This window comes from Phyllostomus discolor, chromosome 11, assembly GCF_004126475.2.
Source record: "Phyllostomus discolor isolate MPI-MPIP mPhyDis1 chromosome 11, mPhyDis1.pri.v3, whole genome shotgun sequence".
Classification (NCBI taxonomy): domain Eukaryota; kingdom Metazoa; phylum Chordata; class Mammalia; order Chiroptera; family Phyllostomidae; genus Phyllostomus; species Phyllostomus discolor.
This window is the reverse complement of record NC_040913.2, coordinates 47,810,481-47,832,683: the sequence shown is the minus strand read 5'-3', so window position 1 is coordinate 47,832,683 and position 22,203 is coordinate 47,810,481. Positions and strand designations below refer to the sequence as shown.

At 37.4% G+C, this 22,203-nt stretch overlaps 1 protein-coding gene across 1 annotated transcript in view; it reads right to left on the bottom strand.

Annotated features, from left to right (window-relative positions):
• RB1 (RB transcriptional corepressor 1) overlaps positions 1–22,203 on the bottom strand; it is a 295,974-nt gene that overhangs the window by 118,502 nt on the left and 155,269 nt on the right. The window contains 7 exon segments of the mRNA XM_036011346.1: positions 6,306–6,433; positions 6,436–6,459; positions 6,462–6,500; positions 7,527–7,608; positions 7,691–7,717; positions 7,795–7,851; positions 9,203–9,319. Coding sequence (XP_035867239.1) covers positions 6,306–6,433; positions 6,436–6,459; positions 6,462–6,500; positions 7,527–7,608; positions 7,691–7,717; positions 7,795–7,851; positions 9,203–9,319 — 474 coding nt within the window.

The following is a 22,203-nucleotide window of genomic DNA, read 5'->3' as shown; positions in this document are numbered from 1 at the left end:
GTACATTTACATAGTGGAATACTACACAGCAGAAAGAAAGGAGCTCCTACCCTTTGCAACAGCATGGATGGAAATGGAGAGCATTATGCTAAGTGAAATAAGCCAGGCAGTGAAAGAAAAATACTATATAATCTCACCTCGAAGTGGAACCTAATCAACAAAACAAATAAGCAAGCAAAATATACCCAGAGGCTGAAATTAGAACAAATGGACAGCAACCAGAGGGGAGATGGGAGGGGGTAAAGGGGGGGAAAGGGGTGAAGAGTTTTCAGGAACAACTATGAAGGACACATGGACAAAACCAAGGAGTGGTGGAATACAGGAGGGGTGTGGGATCACTGGGGTGCAGGTAAAAGGCAGACAGCTGTACTTGAACAAAAATAATAAAAAAATAATAAAATAAAATAAAATAAATATAAAATAAATAAAATAAAATAATACAATAAATAAAAAATAAAATTAAATAAATAAAAAAATAATAGGATAGATAAAGAGCTTCCCAGACAAGAAAAAGCTGCAGGAGTTCATCACACCAATCCAATATTACAAGAAGTGTTAAAGGTATTTCCTTAAGAAGAAAAACAAATAATCAAAAATATTAGCAAGAAATTATCAGAAAAAAATTCTCACCAACAGAGGCAAAACACATAACAAAAGCAGTATATAGCAACCAAGAAGAAAGCTAGTACAAATGTTAAAAGGCAAAATTAGGAAGATTATGAGCAATTATATCAGTAAATTAAGGGGTATTATAAACACATATACAAAAGAAGTACAAATAAATTTCAAAAACAAACATGAAGGGGGTAAGTAAAAATGTTAGTGATTTTAGCCCATGTTCCAACGTAAGCAACCATCAACTTAAAATAGACTCCTATAAACACAGTTTGGTCTATATGAAGCACCTGGCAATTATAAACTTAAATCTACAAGAGAGATATTAAAAGAAATAGAGAGAAAATAATTCAAACACAACACTACAGAAAGCCACCAAATGCATCAAAAGAGAAAGAGGTAAGAAAGGAACAGAAAAGAACTACAAAAACAATTAGAAAATAACTCACAAAATGGCAATAACTACATATTATCAATAAATACTTTAAATGTAAATGGATTGAACTTCCAGTCAAGATCACAGCAGAAGCAGACATGACATTATCTTCACACAACCACATTAAAATTACAACTAGATATAGTACATCCATCACTTAGAAACATCAGTATTGCCCTGGCTGGTGTAGCTCAGTGGATTGAGCACGGGCTGCGAACCAAAGTGTCGCAGGTTCGATTCCCAGTCAGGGTACATGCCTGGGTTGCAGGCCATGACCCCCAGCAACCGCACATTGATGTTTCTCTCTCTCTCTCTTTCTCCCTCCCTTTCCTCTCTAAAAATAAATAAATAAATAAAAATCTTAAAAAAAAAAAAGAAACATCAGTATTGAGCTGAATGGAAGTCTGACAAGTATGGAATTAGAGAAAACACATCCATCCAGACAACCTGATAGGAGGGGTGCAGATGTGGAATGGGTTGGTGCCTCACCCTGGTAGAGTGTATTAAAAGTTGGGAGGGATATCTCAGGAGTGAGGAGTCCCAGGCCCACACACAGCTCCCCATACATGGGTTCTAATACCAGTAAACACATCCCCACAACTTCTGGCTGCAAAAACCAGCTGGGATTGAATTGGTGAAAGAAACTTCTGGAGCCCCAAGCAGTTCCTCTTAAAGAACCCACACACAGACTCACCTATTCAGATTCACTCCCTCTGATCTCCAGGACCAGGGTAGCAGTTTGAAAGGCTCCAGAAGTGTGCATGGAGAAACTGAAGTGTCTCGCATCAAGGCAAGCAGAGGCCATTGTCCCTTTTCTAAATCCTCCCCCCCAACAGAGTCCCCAAGCTGGTACCATGTCTGAGACTCGATCAACCTGGCTAACACTGTTTTACCTGCCTTGGACATCCACCAGATACTCCACCCCACCCAACTTACAGGCCCACCCAAGCTGCTTTTCCATATGAAAGGCTAGTCTTGGCTAATGCTTCACAACTTCCTAAACCCTATCAAAAAAGGAAGTGCTGGCCTCAGTGAGCCTCAAGTACTGGCACTAGCATTAGCCAGCCTAGCTTCACAGCTTGGTTTCACCTGAAAAACTCCAAGCCCAGCACAATTAGCAGCCATCTCAGATTGCTTTATAGCTCAGGCAGGGTGGCTCCAGGCAAAACACAGGTGGGAGCTGACCTTGGCCTGTACCACCCAGGAACCCCAGAGTCAATGCACCCAGTGGACAGCTATAGATCACGTCAGAGCACTGCAACCCAGCTCCTGCACAGCTGATTCTCCATGGAGGGCAAAGGTTGGTGTTAAGGTTAAATCCCTCCCACCGATCTGCCAACAGCAACCAAGCCTCAACTTGAGTCTTGGGTATACAAGAAGAGGGTGTAGATAGTCCACATGAAGGGCACACCTCCAGAACCCAGCTTGGGTGACAGGGAGGCTGTGCTACTGGACACTACAGGACACCTACTAATTAAGCCACACTACCAAGACAGACTCAAAGTAGATCTATCTAATACATAGAAATGAACTCAAGGAGGCTGCCAAAATGAGGAGACAAAGAAACAGGGTCCAAATGAAAGAACAGATCGAAACTCCAGAAAAAGAGCTTAAATAAAATGAGATAAGCAAGCTATTACATGCAAAGTTCAAAATATTGGCTATAAGCATGCTCAAGGAACTTAGTGAGGACCTCAACAGCATAAAAAAGACCCAGTCAGAAATGAAGGATACACTAATTGAAATAAAAAACAATTTACAGGGAAACAACAGTAGAGTGGATGAAGCCAGGAATCAAATCAATGACTTGGCACATAACGAAGCAAAAAACCACCAATCAGAACCAGAAGAAGGAACCAAACCCAAAAATAAGATACTATAAGCAGTTTTTGGTACAACTTCAAGAGGTCCAACATTCATATCACAGTGGTGCCAGGCAAAGAGGAAGAACAAGAAATGGGAAGTTTATTTGAAAAATAATGAAAGAAAACTTCTCCAATTTGGTGAATGAAATAGACATGCAAGTCCAGAAACACAGAGTCACAAACAAGGTGGAAGCAAAGAGGCCCCACTCCAAAACACATCATAATTAAAATGCCAAAGCTTAAAGATAAAGAGAGAATCTTAAAGCAGCAAGAGAAGTTAGTTATGTACAGGGAATCTCCCTCAATACTGTCAGCTGATTTCTCAAAAGAAACTTTGCAGGCCAGAAGGGACTGCAGGAAATATTCAAAGTCATGAAAGCAGGGACCTACAGCCAAGATTGTTTTAACCCAGCAAGCTATAACTTACAATCAAAGGGCAGATAAAGGACTTTCCAGACAAGAAAAAAAACTAAAGGAGTTCATCATCACCAAACCATTATTATATGAAATGTTAAAGGGACTTTTTAAAGAAAAAGAATCACAACTATGAACAATAAAAGGGAAAGAAATACAAATTATCAACAATTGAATCTAAAAAACAAACTGAGCAAGAACAGAGACGGAATCATGGATACAGACATCATTTTGATGGTTGTCAGATTATAGGGGAGTGTGGAAGAATGGGTGGAGAGGTGATGGGATTAAGAAATACAAATAGGTAGTTACAGAATAGCCCTGGGAATGTCAAGTACAGTACAGGAAATGGAGTAGTCAGAGAACTTACACGTATGACCCCATGGACATGAACAATGGTATTGGGATTTCTTGAAGGAATGGGGATGCTGGGTGGAGGGGGAGCAAAGAGGTGGGGAACCAGGACAATTGTAATGGCATAATCAATAAAATATAATTTAAAAAAGCAAATGGAATAAAAGATGAATGGATAAAGATCTCATACATATATACAATGAAACACTATTCAGTCATATAAAATAATGAAATCTTACTATTTACAACATGGATAGTCCTGGGCATTACACTAAGTTAAATAAGTCAGACAGAGAAAGAAAAATATGATATGATTTCATTTAGATGTGTAATATGAAGAACAGACAAACAAACAAATAAACAACCAGAAACAGACTCATAGATACAGAACTGATGGTTGCCAGATGGAAGGAATTTATGGACTGGGTAAAAAAGGTGAATGATTAAGAAGTACAAATTGACAATTACAAAATAGAAACAGGCATGTAAAGTACAGATAGGGAATACAGTCAATAATATTGTAATAACTAAATATAGTATCATATGGGTTCTACATTTATCAAGGGGGATAACTTCCTAAGTTACATAAATTGCTGTATATCTGAAACTAATAAACATTAAATGTCAATTGTAGTTGAAAATTAAAAATTAAAAATAAATATCAAAAGTAAAACTATAAAAATCTTCTTCCAGTAAATTATTTGGGAGGGTAAAGTAGTACCTCACTTAATGTTTCCTTAGGTACAACATTTTAAATATGTTTTTATCAATTTAGAGTTTAATGAGAAATTCTTGTGATATAGAAGCAAAAGACTAGGAAAATTTGCTCTGATTCTAAATCAGGGGCATTGGTAGCATGGTGTGTTCAATTTGTGAAAAATGCATTGAATTATAATTTGTGCTATAAACTTTTCAGTCTATACATTGCACTTCAGTTAAAAAAATACTTAAAATCTGTGAAAGCTCAAATATATCTATAGTATATCCCTTCTTTAAAATGTCAATTATTCTCACAGGAAAAATTTACAGTACTCTATTTGTGTAGCATGACTTATCTTTATAGTTACCCACAACCACACTATTTTTTTTATGATTAAACAGGTAATACGTGTTGATTTTTAAATTCAAACTTTAAAAATATAATAATAAAAAGTGTCTGTAATTTCATCCCCAAGGGATAACACTTAGTCTTCAAATTCAGAGGTTTATGATTTCTATCTACATCATGTTATTAACAAAATGTACCTTTGCCAGACTTTGAGCATGTCATTTTTTCTCCAAATAGACTCAGAAGTAAAGGAATATTGTTTAGAATTCCCAGAACACTGTAAAAATTGTTGAGCATCAACAATTTTTAAACAGTAAATATCTACTATTTCCTCCAAAATTTTCAAAGTCCATGTCTTTCCTGTATCCTCACTTTGTCTACCCGAATACAAGGCATATAGCAGAGAGGCCTACTGAGGGAAATAAAAGTAATTCTCTAAAAGAATGAAATAGTCACTTTCAGATATACACTAAATGTCTTAATTTCAATTTGTACAAGGAGAGGGCACATTAGCCTCTGAAAGTACTCTGTATTTTATTTATTTATTTGTTTGTTTGTTTATTTTTGCTACTTTTAATCTCTCTGAATTTTCTCCTAACTGTTCCTTTTCTTATAAAGTGAAAGTTGTATAAATGAGTCACTAAGTTCAATGAATAGCAATGTAACATCTTTTTTACAACTTGTCCTCTTTTTCTATCCACTGTCTATCTGGCAATCAGAAAACACTAAGAAATAAGTTATCTCTTAGCCATTACATTTTTAAAAATCCAAAAATTAAAATTAAGGTTACATGTACAGATTAGGGTTCTAATGTAACTAAAGTCTTAATTTTTTCATTGGCCATTTCTATATACTGGTATCAATGAAAAGATACATAACTAGCATATAACACAGTTGAAAAGAAACAAATTCTACATTAATCTACAAATCTGATGATTCACAAAGCTTTACTCAACTAAGCATATTTAAAGGGCATAACAGAGGAACTTCACATTTTTTACTATTACTACATAAACACTGTGCCCTTTACTAAAACAAAACCTTATCAATAGCTTACATGCTATAAATAGAATAACTAGAGAATATAATTTCTGCCTTATAAATAATCTATAAGCAATAACTATAATTAACAATAGTGTACATTTTTGGACTATTTTTAACAATGGGAAAAAAATAATCCAACAAATTGATTTTAAAAAACTACTTTAAATCATCTAAATAGGTGATTTAAAATGTTAACATTTGTTGGAATTTAAGAGCAGATGTTTAAATTTTCAACATGACACCTCTGTTTTAAATAAATTACCTCCATACTAATTTAGCTGTGTTTTAAAATGCCATACTTCAAGAAAAGCTTTTCCTAAATAAACCACTGTATCAGATGGTCAAGGAAGCTCAAATAAAAGAAAAACTCCATTCTACAATAATTTTACTTGATTCTTGGGCTACACACTAAAATCACATTATTCATTAAATTGTGTTTGCTTTTGAGGTAAATTTTAACTAATATCTCTCACTAGCAGATATGCCAAATGCATATAAATATCTTTACTTATTTTAGCTAGTTACTTACTGAGAGCCATGCAAGGGATTCCATGATTCGATGTTCACATCGTTCTAAATGTTTTATCATTTCTCTGGTCAAGTTGGCTTCTGCTTTGATAAAACTTTCAATCACTTTGTAAAAATCGAAAGCTTTTAATTAAGTACATTCAGAATCCATGGAAGGACAAATCTGTTCCAGTATCAAGATTCTGAGATGTACTTCCTAAAACGAAAGAAAAAAATGTAACTTAGGTAAGAAATGTTATGCCTTAAACTATATAATTTTAGGGTGGAAGGTTTTATCAAACAAAAATTAAAACAATAAAACTAAACATAAGTTTTTATTCAGAGCAGATTTTTTTTAAATTTTTATTTTGGAGCCCAAGACTCCCAGAAAATAGTTTTCAAGATTTTGAGTGTAAACGTTCATATGATTTTCCTAGATTGAGGAGGGCTCATAGCTTATGTCAAATTTTCAAAGCTTTAAATTCCCCAAACTTATATCAGGGACAGGTTTAATATCTAACCCATCAATGTATTAATATACCCATTTTAACTGTCTCATTAATCCTGGTTGGGGGAAGGAAAGTCTTTAATATTTTGCTAATTTAATTACTTAGAAAATGTTACCCCTCTTTTAAATGTGCATTTCTTGGTAATTAATGAGAATTCACAATTGTTCACATTTGTCTTAAGTTTCTCTTTTATTGTGTATTTGTATCCTTTTATAAATCTTTTGTATTTGCACACAAAAGCTTCTTTTACATTTACAATGTTATTTGCAAAATAATACCTTGAAAATTATATTTAAAAAAAAAACACTATCAGTAGCCTCTTTCTGTTTATCTGGTAGGTTCTAGCTCCAATCTTTGGTCACATAATCATAGAGTCTATCTATAGCACTGCTTCCATATCAATGGATGCTGCTCCTTAGTATTCATTCCTTTGGCATTTTACAATCTTATAAGTAATTGAAGGGATTTCAATAGGTACATTTCCTGGATTCAGTGTAGCCCAGAATAGGAGCCTAGTGAAATACTATTCCCAGGATGACCTGAAATAATTCAGAATATAAGCCAGTTAAATATCAATAGTTCATGGTGACCATTAAATTCTTCAGAACAAACTGACTAAAAATATACATTACCTCACCTTAATGACACCCCTCCCCGCCAAAAAACCTTATATCTTTGATGTTTTTTTAACTTTAAATTAACTAAAATGTTTATTTACTAAAAATTTAACTTACTGCTATATGTAGCCATTACAACTTCAAGAGCACATGCCAACAAAGACATATGAAAGATGTTGTCATTCAGGAGTTTGCTAAAGGAATAAAAAAAAAGTGATTTGAAAACACTTCATTCTAAAAAAGAAAAAACTTCTTTTATTGAAACTAAAAAGTTTACCTAAATTTTGAATGGATAATCGTTCTTCTTCCTAAAACAAATAAAAAGTTTAACTGAAACCATTTTTATGTCAGCATTAATTTTTTTATTATTTTCTTTTTTACTTACTGATTTAAGCATGGATTCCATTACTCGATAATACAATCGAACTCCAAGTTTGTATCGTACAAATACGAATAAAATAATAATTAGATCCCACTATTTTAGAAAATCACAATTATTAATTTCTTTAAAGTGTCTCTTAAAACACATTTCTGAACCTTCTTAGGAATATAGCTACCAAGAAATCATGAAATCTAGCTTGTTTAAAACTCAAGACTTAAGTATAAAACAACAGCTAACATTGCCAATAAATTGTCAAGAGGGAAGTCTTTGTTTTCATTCACTACATTTCAGTCTAAATTTATTTATATATATATAAATTTATTTGCATATATAAAACTTGTGTGCTTGGTACTATTTTACATACTAATGTAATACATTTTGTAACCTAGAATATGTATTTTCAAGGTAGCTGTCTAGGATTTACAGAACAGACTCTGTCCATAAAATTGGCAAAGGCAAAAATCAGATTTCGCTCTTGTCAGCAAAAATTTTAACCTAATAACTAGTTCCCATTAGTTCAAAAAATAACCGAATTTTAGAGATATGTACATGCAGAACACACACGTTCAAACACAAACTATATTCTTTCATTTCAAATTATGAACATAAACTTCATGTACAAACAAAAAGAACTTTACAGGTAGGAAAGGAGGGATAGTTGGTGATGGAAGTAGGCTTGACTTGAGTGGTAAACATACAATACAATATACAGATGATGTATTATAAGAATGTACCCATAAAACCTATATGATTTCACTAACGAATGTAACCCCAATAAATTCAATTAAAATTTAAATATAATTGGTTAAAATATGTATGGCATTGAAATATAAACTCACTACACTGAAATAAATATATATAGGAGAATACAGTTTTCAAATATACATTTATATATTACCTCATTAATGCCATACAACAGAGAACATCAAATATAAAAATCTGACTTTCAGAGAAGTTAAATGACTAATTAAAATGGTAAAACCAGATGTTTCTGATACCATACTCTATTAGTTTTAACTTTTCTTAAATAATGAATATTAAAATAACTGACAACTGGCATATATAATCCCATCCATACAAGTATATATGCATTCATAAATATTCCTAAATGTAGAAGTCAAAGCATAGGCAAAAATATTTAATAGCATCAAAGATTATAAATTTTTCTTTTCCTTGATTTTAAGAAATTTCTACTATTTCTCTAAGATTTTCTGCATGTTTACACTTAGATTTTATAGGAATGAGAATCATTTTCCCATAAAGATTTCCATAAATAACAGCATACATGGGTAGCTAACATATAGTGTCTGCCAGTATTTTATACTACCAGAAAAATATCATAATAGTGTTTGTGCAGTTTGGACGGATGTTGCATCTGAAATATAATACCAGTAATCAAAATTAAAGTTACCTGTGACCCAATTTCTATACATCCCTGGCCCACAGCTTTAGCAAATTTCTCTTTAAAGATGTATCCAATGTCCTTCACTCTTTTCAGGATACTTTCCATTGGATTCACTGTGCAATTCTTTAAGAAGGAAAAAAGAAATGTTGAGAATGTTTTTAATCAAAATTAACATATTGTTTATGCTGCAAAAACATTTCCACAAAAACATTTCCACACTAACTAAATAAAAAACTACTAAAAAATGAACATAAAGAATTCCATTTTTAGAGGAGGAAGATGGCTGTTAGGTAGAAGGGAGCAGATTCCACTTTCCCCTACACACGGTAGAAAAACCTAGCCAATCTATGGAGGAACAGAGCAAACAGTCAACAGTACCCCAGCATATATGAAAATAAGAGACTCAAAATTGTAGCAGACACTGAAAAACCAGACAGTAAGGAGAGGGCTTCAGGACAATAAAGTCCCAGGGACCAGCTCAGGGACCAGGGCGGCTGCAGCCTCAGGCCTGGTGCCTGCCAGGTCTGCCACAGGGTCCTTGGGAGAGAGCCAGGTCAACTGCTCCCTCCCCAGCCAAAGAAGGTTTGAGCAGCACTGGGAGAGACTTGGTTGCTTGAAGTCTCAGAGAGGGGAATAAGGACTAAATGGCAAACACACAGGGGCTATAAGCACCCACAGAGTCTGTGGGCACCTGCTGGGGAAAGTTGAGAGTTGGGATGTGATGGGCCCTGATCCCAACAGTCCCCAGTCTGGCTGGAAAATTGGGCTGTACAAAAGGCCAGGCTGTTGTTACAGAGTGGCAAGCTTAAGTAGGAGGAATTTCTCTGAAAGAAAAAGTGGAAAGAGAGACGCTGTTTGGGGAGTTCCCCTGTAGCACTCTCTCTGGCCTCCCTCCCCAACCAGCCAGCAGTGATCCCAAGATTGCATGTAAGGTTGCAGAGAAGGTTGCTTGGAAGGTTGCTCGGAAAGCTCTGCGCACCCGCATAGCACTGGGAAGGGTGCACACCTGAACCCATGGAAATGAGGCAGCCTGGCCAAGTGCGTGCGCACCTGCACCCCAGACCACAGCAGTTACCCCAGCAAAAGTGCGCTCTGAGGAAGGCTAGGATCCTACAACCAAGGTGCCAAGCTAGCTCTAGGGAGAGGGCCCATAAGGCTGTCTGAGTACAGGTCTGGAAGGAAGGAAACCTACCAATCCCCACTCAGTCTGCTCCAGCCAGCAAGACCAGAAAAACCAGTTTGGCCAGTTTAAAGCCAACAAGATGCTTTTTTTAAAAGTAATTTTTATTTTTAAATTTTTATTATTATTTTATCTTTCAATTCCTTTTCCTTTCTTTCCTTCTTTGTTCTTTTATTCATTCTTCCTTTCTTTCCAATTTCACCTCTTCTTTCTTCTTCTGTTCTCCTTTTTTTAATTCCCACAAGTGAGATAAACAAACCTGGAACTGTGAAAAGACCAGAGCTGGACCCAAAGAGGGGGCATCCCAACAGCTGAGACAGTGAGACAAATTTCACTTTGCTATTACAGAGAACCTGCAAGTTATTGCATATTTGTATTATTATTTTTTCATTGTTCTTACATCTTTTATTTTAATAGTGTTTTTGCATTCCTCTTCTTTCTATATAGTCTTCTTTGCTTGGCTGGTTATATTGTATCATTTGACAGGTTTCCCCTGTTCTCTCTTTCATAGTGTATTGCTAATTTACTGTCTTTCATTTCACTTATGTTCCATTAGCACACTACTCAAGGTCCTATACTCCCTATTCTTGTTATCCAGATCACATAGATTCTGTCACATGATTGTTGCTCTAATATTATTGTAAATAATAGCTGTTTAATACAATTGTAAATACTTCACAACACCGCTCCCAGATCTTAGCCCACTTCACGGTTTCCCGAATTCTATTACTGTAGTGGTTAACTCTATTCTCTCACACACTACACCTATTTCCTATCCTTTACTTTCATCTTATCTCAGAATCTGACTTCCCACAAACTCACTGCTTTCTAGATACAACTCACAATCCTTCCCAACCCAACAAGAATCTTATCTTCTTTCCATCCTTTCTAAAAAGTGGCTAGTTGGATGGAATACCAGAGTTAACACAATGCACAGCCCAAGGATCTTCTGTCTCTTCTCTACCAGCTGCTACTGTAAATATCACAGAATACTCTTTTGCTCTCTTAAGCCATTTGGTCTTCACCCTCCAACTGATAACAAAAAAGAGTAGGTGGAAGGGGAGAACACCAGGATACCCACTGGAAGAGGAAACACAACATCAAAGGAACCACCAACACATAACAACAGAATAAGGTGAAGGAGGGAGTGGAAACCACACTAACCTCAACCCAGCACCTATCTGGAAATACAACTAAATAGAGGAGAAACTACCCAAGAACAAACATCTGAACAAGACCAAGAGGAAATCCTCAAAGCCTTGTACACACGGAAGAAACAGCTTCAACACAACCTGCCCTCATCAGCATTACAAAATACAAGAGGTGGGGGACACAGTAACCCTCAGTTAACAGCTAGTGGGAACGACCCACCAAAGAAACACCCAACAACAATCAAAACCCAAAGACAAACACAGAGCCAACTTAAATGACAGCCCAAGATGAGTGAGCTCAAGAGATCAAGGAGAATGCACGACTGAATCTCACAGGTATTCTACCACAGAAGTTCACACAATAAACCCAGGGAGTCAGAACATAATTTAAGAAACTGAGACTAACAAGAAGAGTCTCACAAACAATGGGAAGACAAAGAAACAATCCCCAAATGAAGGGAAAGGAGGAAGCCTCAGAAAGAATACTAAATGAAATAGAGGCAAATCAACTATCAGATATTGAGTTCAAAACAATGATTGTCAGGAAGCTCAGTGAGCTCACAATGAACTACCAGAAACTACAGGGAAGCTATAACGAACTCATTGCAAACTATATCAACATGAAAAAGGAAATAGAAACTATCAACAAGGGCCAAGAGGAAATGAAAAATACAATTTCTGGACTGAAAAACACAGTAGAGGGAATCAAAAGTAGGATCCATGAAGCAGAAGATCGTATCAGCAAATTGGAGGACAAAGTAGAAAAAAACACCCAGAAAGAGCAAGAAAGGAAAAGAGGTTCAGAAAGACTGAAGAGGGATTAAGAGAAATGCAAGACAATATGAAATGTAATAATATCCATATAATAGGAATACCAGAAGGAGAAGAAGAAGAGCAAGGGATAGAAGACCTATCTGAAAAAGTAATGATGGAAAACGTCCCCAATTTCATGAGAGAAAAAGTGACACAAATCCAGCAACACAGAGATTCTCAGTCAAGAGGAACCCAAAGAGGTCCAGTTCAAGACATATTGTAATTAAAATGGCAAAATTTCAAGACAAAGAGATAATCTTAAAAGCAGCAAGGGAGAAACAGGAAGTAACATACAAGGGAGCCCCAATAAGGTTAGCAGCTGACTTCTCAATGGAAACACTCCAAGCCAGAAGAGAATGGCAAGAAAAATATTCCAAGTAATGACAACCAGAGGCCTGCAACCAAGGCTACTTTACCCAGCAAGGCTCTCAATCAAGGCAGCAGGCCAAATAAGGAGCTTCCCAGACAAAAAAAGTCTAAAAGAATACACCTCCACCAAACCAGCTCTGCAAGAGATGCTAAAGGGACTGCTTTAAGGAAAGGAAGGAAAAGAGAGAGACAGAGAGGAACACAGGTACAAAAATGGCAAGGAATAAGTACCTATCAATAATAACCTTAAATGTAAATGGATTAAATGCCTGAATCAAAAGACACAGAATAGCTGAATGGATAAGAAAGCATGACCCACTCATTTGCTGCCTACAAGAGACCCACCACAAGATAAAAGGTCTACACAGGCTGAAAGTGAAGGGCTGGAAACAAATTTTCCAAGCAAACAGACAGGAAACGAAAAAGCCAGCATAGGAATACTCATATCAGACAAAATAGACTTCAAAAAAGGGCCATAAAGAGAAACCCCAGAAGGTCACTTCATAATACTCAAGGGGAAAATCCACCAAGAAGACATAAACATTGTAAATATATATGCACCCAACACAGAACTACCCAAATACATAAACAAAATCTTAGAGGACTTAAGGAAACATATTGACAGCAACACAATTCTAGTAGGTGATTTTAACACCCCACTGTCAAAAATGGACAAATCTTCCAAACAAAATATCAACAAAGATATTTTGGCACTGAACAATGCCCCAGTTCAAATGGACTTAACTGATATATATAGAGCCCTCCATCACAAAGAAGCAAAATACACATGCTTTTCAAATGCACATGCCTCATGTGCATTTTCAAATACAGACCACATGATAGGACACAAAACAAGCCTCAGCAAACTCAAGAAAACTGAAATTATACCAAGCATTTTCTCTGACCACAAGAAACTGAAACTACAAACCAACCCCAAGGGAAAAAAACTCCAACACACTCAAAATCATGGAGATTGAAGAGCATGCTTCTAAGAAATAAATGGGTCAAGAATTACATTAGGGAAGAAATCAAAAAGTTTCTGGAAACAAATTAAAGTGAACTCACAAAAACCCAAAACTTATGGGACACAGCAAAGGCACTCCTTAGAGGGAAGTTCAGAGCAATACAGGCCTACCTAAAAAAGATAGAAAGATTTCAAACAAACAACCTAACACTATGCCTACAAGAACTCAAGGAACAACAACAAAGAGAGCCCACAGTTTGTGGAGAAAAGGGGACCCTACTGCACTGTTGGTGGGATTGCAGACTGGTGCAACCACTATGGAAAACAGTATGGAACTTCCTCAGAAAACTAAAAATGGATCTGCCTTTTGATCCAGCAATTCCACTGCTAGGATTATATCCTAAGAACCCTGAAACACCAATCCAAAAGAACCTATGCACTCCAATGTTCATAGCTGCACAATTTACAATAGCTAGGTACTGGAAGCAACCTAAGTGCCCATCAGTAAATGAACGGATCAAATTTACACAATGGAATTCTATGCAGGAGAAAGAAAGAAGGAGCTCTTACCCTTTGCAACAGCATGGATACAACTGGAAAGCATTATTCTAAGCCAAATAAGCCAAGCAGTGAAAGACAAATACTATATGATCTCACCTTTACAGGAACCTAAACAACAAAAAAACAAACAAGCAAAATATAACCAAAGACACTGAAATAGAGAATAGGCTGACAGTGACTGGAAAGGAGAGGGGAGGGTATTTCAGGGGTAAAAGGGAAGGGTTTACAGGAACATGTGTAAAGGACACATGGACAAAAACTAGAGGGGGGTGGAAATGGGAGGGAGGTGGGGAGGTTGAGAGGTTGGCTGGGATGGGAGTAAAAGACAGAAAACTGTACTTGAACAACAGTTAAAATAAAATAAAAAATAATAAAATTTTTTAAAAAAGAATTCCATTTTTAAATGTTAGTGAACAGAAAATACTAGAGTAAAAATAAATGCCCTAGTATACAAATTTTCTGCAGATAGGTTAGGGAAGAACAGATTTGTTAGCTCTTTATCCATCAAAAAAAAAATAGTCATGGACATTGTAATTGATACCACAGAAAGCCAAAGAGACTACTATAAATCATGGCATGCCAACAAATCTAACAACCTAGAAGAAATGAATGCATAAAAATGTACAACTTTCCAACACTGAATCATGAATAAAAAACCTAAATATATCTATTACTAGTATAGAGATTAAATGAGTAATTAAAATGTTCCAATGAACAAAAGTCTAAGACCAGACAACTTCAATGGTAAATTCTGTCAAACATTCAAAGGATTAATATCAGTCCTTGTTAAACTCTTCCAAAAAAGAGAAAAGTGAACTCTTCCCAATCCAATTTATGAGGTGAGAATTACCCTAATACCAAAATCAGACAAAGATGCCACAAAAAAATCAGAATTTACAGGCCAATATTCCTGGTGAACATGAATGTAAACATCTTCAACAAAATATTATCAAACCAAATTCAACAACAGTACATTAAAAGAATTATATATCATGATCAAGTGGGATTTAATCCAGTGATACATGGATGCTTCAACATCCACAAATAAGTCAATGTAATATACTACATTAACACATTAAAATATGAAAATCACCTAGAAGATGGCAGCTCTAGGAAGCTAAAGCCACTTGCTCATGCACTGAACTAGGACACCTAGCCAATCTTCTGAAGAACAGAGTAAACAACCAACAGAATTCCAGTGCATATAAAGTCTAGAAGCCAAAGGTTTTGCTGAGGACATTTAAAAATGGACTATAAGGAGATTTTGTGGGACAAGGAAAGGGTCTCTGGACCCTGCCCCAGGGACCAAGGCTGCCACAGAAGCTTTGGAGGACAGCCAGGTCAGCGATTGTGACTTTGAAGCTCCCTCCCCTACCAAAGTAGTGAGTTGCAGACCTGCAACAGGAGACACCTGGACACTTAAAGTCGCTGGGGGAATAAAGAGGCAGCAAGAGAGACACAGTTGGCCTCGCAATCCTGCTGGGACTATGGTCACTGGCTGGGACAGTTCCAGATCAATTGGGGAGCAGGGTGACACCTGGACATGGGAGAAGAGATGGGCTGCTATTGGCCATAACACAGACAGTCTCTAGACTGGCCAGAGAGTTGGTCTGTGTGGAAAGCCAGTTGCTTGATAGGAACAGCAACCCACAACCAAGGGGAATACAGTAGAAAAAGGATCTCAAACGCTGTGCAAGGACCTCTCATGTGCAGTAGCCACACCAGCTAAAGGGCTGTAGGTGCAATTTGCTCCCATGCAGGGCACCTCACTGACTGATCAAAGTGAGCTGCCAAGCACTCAGAGAGGTAGCAATGCCCAGAGAGACTTAATTCAATAGGGGAACTTAACTGCCCTGAAGGGACTTTGTGTGGACGCAGGCCCAGGCCAAAAAGCAGAGAGGAGTGCAATTTGTTCCCACTCAATGCATGTCACAGACTAATCAAAGGGTTGTCCAAGGTGGATTAGAGGTGCCTGCCTGGTGCATATAAACAGTGAATAGTGTGAGCTGCACAGTGCTCTGAGGATGTAAGTCTGAAACTGGGCACTCCTAAATATTATATCCCAAAACCCCCATCTCTGTGGAAACACAAGAAAGGGAAGGAAAAAAACAAAGGAGCCCAGCCCCACCCCATGCCACCCCCACTGCCTGCAGCATCCAGGAAAACAGAAAAACCCTCTTAGCAGCATTAAGTCAGCAGGAGGCTTCCCCCCCCATGTGTAAGACAAAAAGACCTGGAGCCATGAGGAGACCAGAGACAGATCCAGAAAGAAGTCAGAAGGCTAACACCAAACAGCTGAGACAAATTTCACTCTGCTACCCTTCAGAACATCATTTTATTTATTTTATCTTTGATTTATTTTTATTTTTTAAATTATTTTAATTTTTAATTTTTTATCTTATTTACATTTACCTTTTTTTGGTTTTGTTTGTTCAATTTCATTGTTTGTTTTTTTTACTCTCCCTTTCCTATGGCATTTTATTTTAACATCTTTCATTTCACTTGTATTCCAATAACACACTAATCTTGACTTTTTACTTTTTATTCTTTTTATTCAGATCATATATTTCTAGTCATATTATTGTTATTCCAAATCCCACATAGCACCCTACACGGGTCTTAATCCATTTCAGCATTCCTGAACTTTATTACTGCTACGGTTAACTTTATTCTCTTACACACAATGCCAAGTTTCTATACCCTGCTGTCACTATCTCTCACATCTAACCTCCCTAGCACTCTGCTTTCTAAAGTCAGCTCACATTCTTTTTCCCTCCTAATGAGGATCTTATCTCTTTTTCACCTTTTATAAAAAGTGGCTACTTGGGTGAAACATAACATTTATTGTTGTACTTCTCCAAAGGAACTCTCATCTGTTCTCTATTTGTTAGTACTTTATATCCCATAGAATCTTTTCCTGCTATCTTACTCCATATCACCTTTGCCCTGTTCCTGATATCATACAAGACAAGGGGGGAGTTGTGAGTACCAATAAACCTGCTAGAGGGGAGAACCCACCAACAAAGCAGCCGCCAACTGGTATATACAAAGTACAACAAGAGAGCACAAACAAATGGAAGGAAGGACGAATCTCAAAGAGACTCAGTGGAACACCACTGACACCCACAGAATTGCTACCACAGAAGTTTACCCAACAAAGAAAGCTGGTAAACCAGAGCATTGGGAATTACAGAAACAAACAAAAGAGTCACCTAAAATGGGGAGACCAAGGAATAACCTACAATCAAAAGGAATGGAAAACTCCCCACTAAAAGAGCTAAATGAAATGGAGTCATACAAACTATCAAATATAGAATTCAGAGCATGGTGATAAGGATTCTCAAGGAACTCACATACAACTACAAGGAATTGAGTGGGAACTACAACAGCATGAAAAAGGAAATAGAAACTATAAATAAGAATCAGGAAGAAATGAAGAATACAATTTCTGAAATAAAAAATACAGAAGGAATTAAAAACAGGCTGGATAAAGCAGAGGACCAAATTAGTGAGCTGGAAGACAAGGTAAGTGAAATAAGCCAGATGGTGAAAGAGAAATACCGTATGATTTCACCTATAAGCAAGAACCTGATCAACAAAACAAACAAGCAAGGAAAATATAAAAAGAGGCACTGGAATAAAGAACACACTGACCCAGTGACCAGAAGGGAGGAGGGAGGGGGATAACAGGGAAAAGAAGGAGTTGGGCTGTCAAGGTACATGTATAAAGGACCCACAGACAAAGCCATAGGGGTGTAGGATTGAGGGTGGGAGCTGGGGTTGGGTAGGGTGCGGGGAGCGAATGGGGGGTAATGGAGATGACTTTATTTGAAAAAAAATTTTAAAAAGGGAAAAAACATAAAAAAGGACAAAAGACAAAAAAATCATATGATCCTCTCAACAGATTCAGAAAACGGATTTGACAAAATTCTTCTTCTTCTTATAATTATAACATAAAAATAAGTTATAATAACAATATGACATTATTGTAATAACTCTCAACAGAACATGCATGGAGGGAATATATGTTTAACAAAATAAAGAGCATACATGATGAGACCACAGCCAACACTATACTCATTGGGTGAAAGCTGAAAGCTTTCTTTGTGATCACAAACAAGACAAGAATGACCACTCCCACCAACATAGTATTGGAGGTCCTAGTCAGAGCAATTATGCAATAAAACCAAAGAAACACATCTAAAATGGTGAGGAAAAAGAGAAATTGTTACTATGTGTAGATGAAATTACACTATACCAGGAGGGATCCAATATAAAACAGAATTATCTTCTAGAGGGCACGCCCCTTATGGTACAGGCTTCCCCTACTAGGTGAGTGTTCTAAGAACCTGTATGTACCAGTGTACCAGCTGGTATTGTGAGAGGCTACATTCACTTTCAGTGAAATTTTTTTAAAGACTCTTTCAATGTGTTTTCCCATTTCATGATGGGTGATTTATGAGTGCCCCTGCCCACACCACTCTTGAGTGTTCGGCAGTTTCTGACCAAAAATGGAATGACCATGCCCCACATTCATTATTTACCCAATCTCCCCCAAGGGACTTTTTTGTTTGTTTGTTTCCCTGGATGAAAAAAGTCCTCAACAGAAATGGAAACAGTAAAACAAAAAACAGCAGAAACACTAAAAGGCACCAAAATCCACAAGTTTCAAAACTGTTTTGAGCAATGGGAAAAAAATCTTGATAAATGTATTGCATCAAATGGAGAGTACTTTGAAGGTGACTGAAGTTTAAACATGTAAGAATAAATATGTTGGGAACCGTCCTGCCTGGTTTCAGAAGCTGTAACCCCACCATGGCTACAGCTGAGTGAGTGACCTTCAGACCATAAGCCTCTAAGGAGACAAAGCTTATCTCACTTGCAGGGGGGCCACCTCTACCCCTTTTACTTCACCCTGTCTGGCCCCCAATGCATGAATAGTTAGTCAAGGAATGGTAAGATTCCTTTAGGGAGGGACAATCTAAGATAGGCATGATCACGGGGGCCCCCAGGGAAGGACTTGGGAAGCTATAGCAAAAGGGGGTGACTGACCCTCGCCCCTGGGCTTTGACATAGCCCGAGTCCTCATTCTGTCTGTGAGAAGTTTCCTAATCTCTTGGTTGCTTTACTTCCCCTGCCTGACTTAAGCCTGAAACAATGACAGAAGGCAGTGAATCCCTGTTCTAGAAAGGGCAGGTTCCCAGCCCTGGCTGGCGTAGCTCAGTGGATTGAGCGCAGGCTGCGAACCAAAGTGTGGCAGGTTCAATTCCCAGCCAGGGTACATGCCTGGGTTGCAGGCCATAACCCCCAGTAACCGCACATTGATATTTCTCTCTCTCTCTCTCGATCTCCCTCCCTTCCCTCTCTAAAAATAAATAAATAAATAAACCTTAAAAAAAAAAAAAGGTGGGTTCCCCAGGGTGATCAGACCTAAGCAAGAATAAATAAAATCCTATGAAACTTGCTTTGCTAAGAATGCTCTCAATTTTCTGATAAGGGTCTGAGAGGAAATGAGTTTGTTCCCCCAAAGTTTTGTAGCTAACAGACACTGACTCAGAATAAGGCCTCATAGTTCTCTGTATGCTATCTATTATTTTATCCTTACTGCCTGACAATGATTAATGAGCTTTACCTGCATTCCTGTGCAAAATGAACCCAATAAAAACCTCTTGAGGAAAAGGGTCTTGGTCCTTCTCCTTTGAGAACGGCCACCTTTCTTCCCCAAGCAGATCATGTCTTGGTAGACTTATTCTCATCTGTGGCAGATGGGGGGGGGGGTGCTCTGTGGGCAAAGCTTCCCCACATAAATACACAATTTTTTATAAATAAATTCCAGATTATTTGGGTCCCCCATGCATTGATATATAGAAAACCCTAAAGACTCCATCAAAAACTGTTATAACTAATAAATAAAATTCAGTAAAGTTGCAGGATACAATATCAATATACAAGTCATTTGTGCTTCTATAATAATAACAAACTATGGTAAAGAGAAAATAATTCCATTTACAATTTCACCAAAAAGAATTACATACCTAGTAATAAATTTAACCCAGGAGATGAGATCCTATACAGTGCAAACTGCAAGACACTGATTAAAGAAATTGAGGAAGACATAAATAAAAGAAATAAACAATCTTAAAATTATATGGAACCCTAAAAAACTCAAATATTCGAAGCAATCTTGAAAAAAGAAAAAACAAACCTGGAGTCATCACACTTCCTGATTTCAAACCACATAATAAAGCTAAAATAGTCAAAATAGTAGTAAGTAAGATTGCCAGAAAAACAGAAACACAAATCAATGGAACAGAAGAGAGACTTCAGAAATAAACCCACAGACATATCATCAATTAATTTATGACAAGAAACCAAAAATTAAGAATAAGGAAAAGACTGTCTATTAAATAGGTGGTGCTGACAAAACTGGGTAGCTACATACAAATGAAAACAACTTGACAACTATCTTAAATCATCCTCAAAAATGTTCCCAAAATGGATTAAAGACTTCAATGAAGACCTGAAATAAAAGTCTTTGAAAAGTGGAGGTGGTAAGCTGTTTGACACTAATGTTCGAGATATTATTAATCTGACACTAAAAGCAAGGAAAATAAAAGCAAAAATAAACAAGTACTACATCAAACTAAAAGTCTTCTTTACAGCAAAGGAAACCATAACCAAAATGAAATGGGCAATTTACTCAATAAGAGAAAATAAATGCAAATCATATATCTCATAAGGAGTTAATATCCAAAATATGTAAAGAACTCATACAACTTAAATGCAAAAAAACTCAAATGAAATTAAAAATGAATAGATCTCAATAGACAGTTAAAACTTACCACCAACATTACAAAAATACAAAGGATCACACTAGAATACTATGAAAGACTATATGCCATTAAATTCAATAACATACAAGAAATGGATAACTTCCTAGAAATACACCCTATAGCCTTCCCAGACTAAATCATGAAGAACTGAAAAATCTCAAAAGACAAATCAACAGTGAGGAAAGTGAAACAACCTTCTCAAGAAACCTTCCCAAAAGTAAGAGTTCAGGATCACATGGCTTCCTTAGTGAACTCTACCAAACATTTAAAGAAAATTTGAGCCTGGACAAGTAGCTCAGTTTGTTAGAGTAGCAGATTTTACTCCACTTTAGGGTATGTACAAAAATCAACCAGTGAGTACATAAATAAGTGAAACAACAAATTGATCTTTCTCTGTTTCTCTTGCTCTCTCTTTCTCTCCCCGAACCCTCACCCTCTACACTCTTCCTCTCTCTCAGTAAAATCAATACATAAAAAATATTTTTTTTAAAGATTTGATACCTGGAGGATCTAAGATGGCGTCGGAGTAGGAAGAAGCAGATTAGGCTTTCCTCTGCTCAGGGGAGAAAATCCTGACCGATCTAAGGAGTAGAAAGGCAAGCAACCAACATATTTCAGCATTTTTGAAAACAGAGGACCAAGGATTGTGGCAGAACCAAAAGAACAAGAACAGACCCTAAGGGGAGTGCTACAGCAAGGCAGGGTCCCAGGACAAGCGTGTGGTCCCGGGGCTGCAGCCCCAGGCCCAGGGCCGCTGCTGGGTTTACCATAGGGTTCTTGGGAGAGAGCCAGGTCAACTGCTCCCTCCCCAGCTGAGCAAGGTCTGAGCGGCTCTGGGAGGAATCCAGGTGCTGGCAAACACACCGGGGTGGTGAGCAGCTTTGGAGGCGGTGGACACCAGAGCCGAGTCGCGCAGCGGACCCGGACTCCCGCGGTCACCGTTCTGGCTGGAGCTTTGGAGGTGGGAGAAGCCAGGCCATGGTGGGAGAAGCCAGCCCACTGTGGGGAGCGGTGGGCTTGAACGGGAGGAATTTCTCAAGAGGAAGGAGTGAATAGACACAGACATTGGGGAATTCTCCTAAAGTGATCAGTGGCTCCCGTCTGTCTCCTACCCAGCTGCGGGCGAGCCGGCGGAC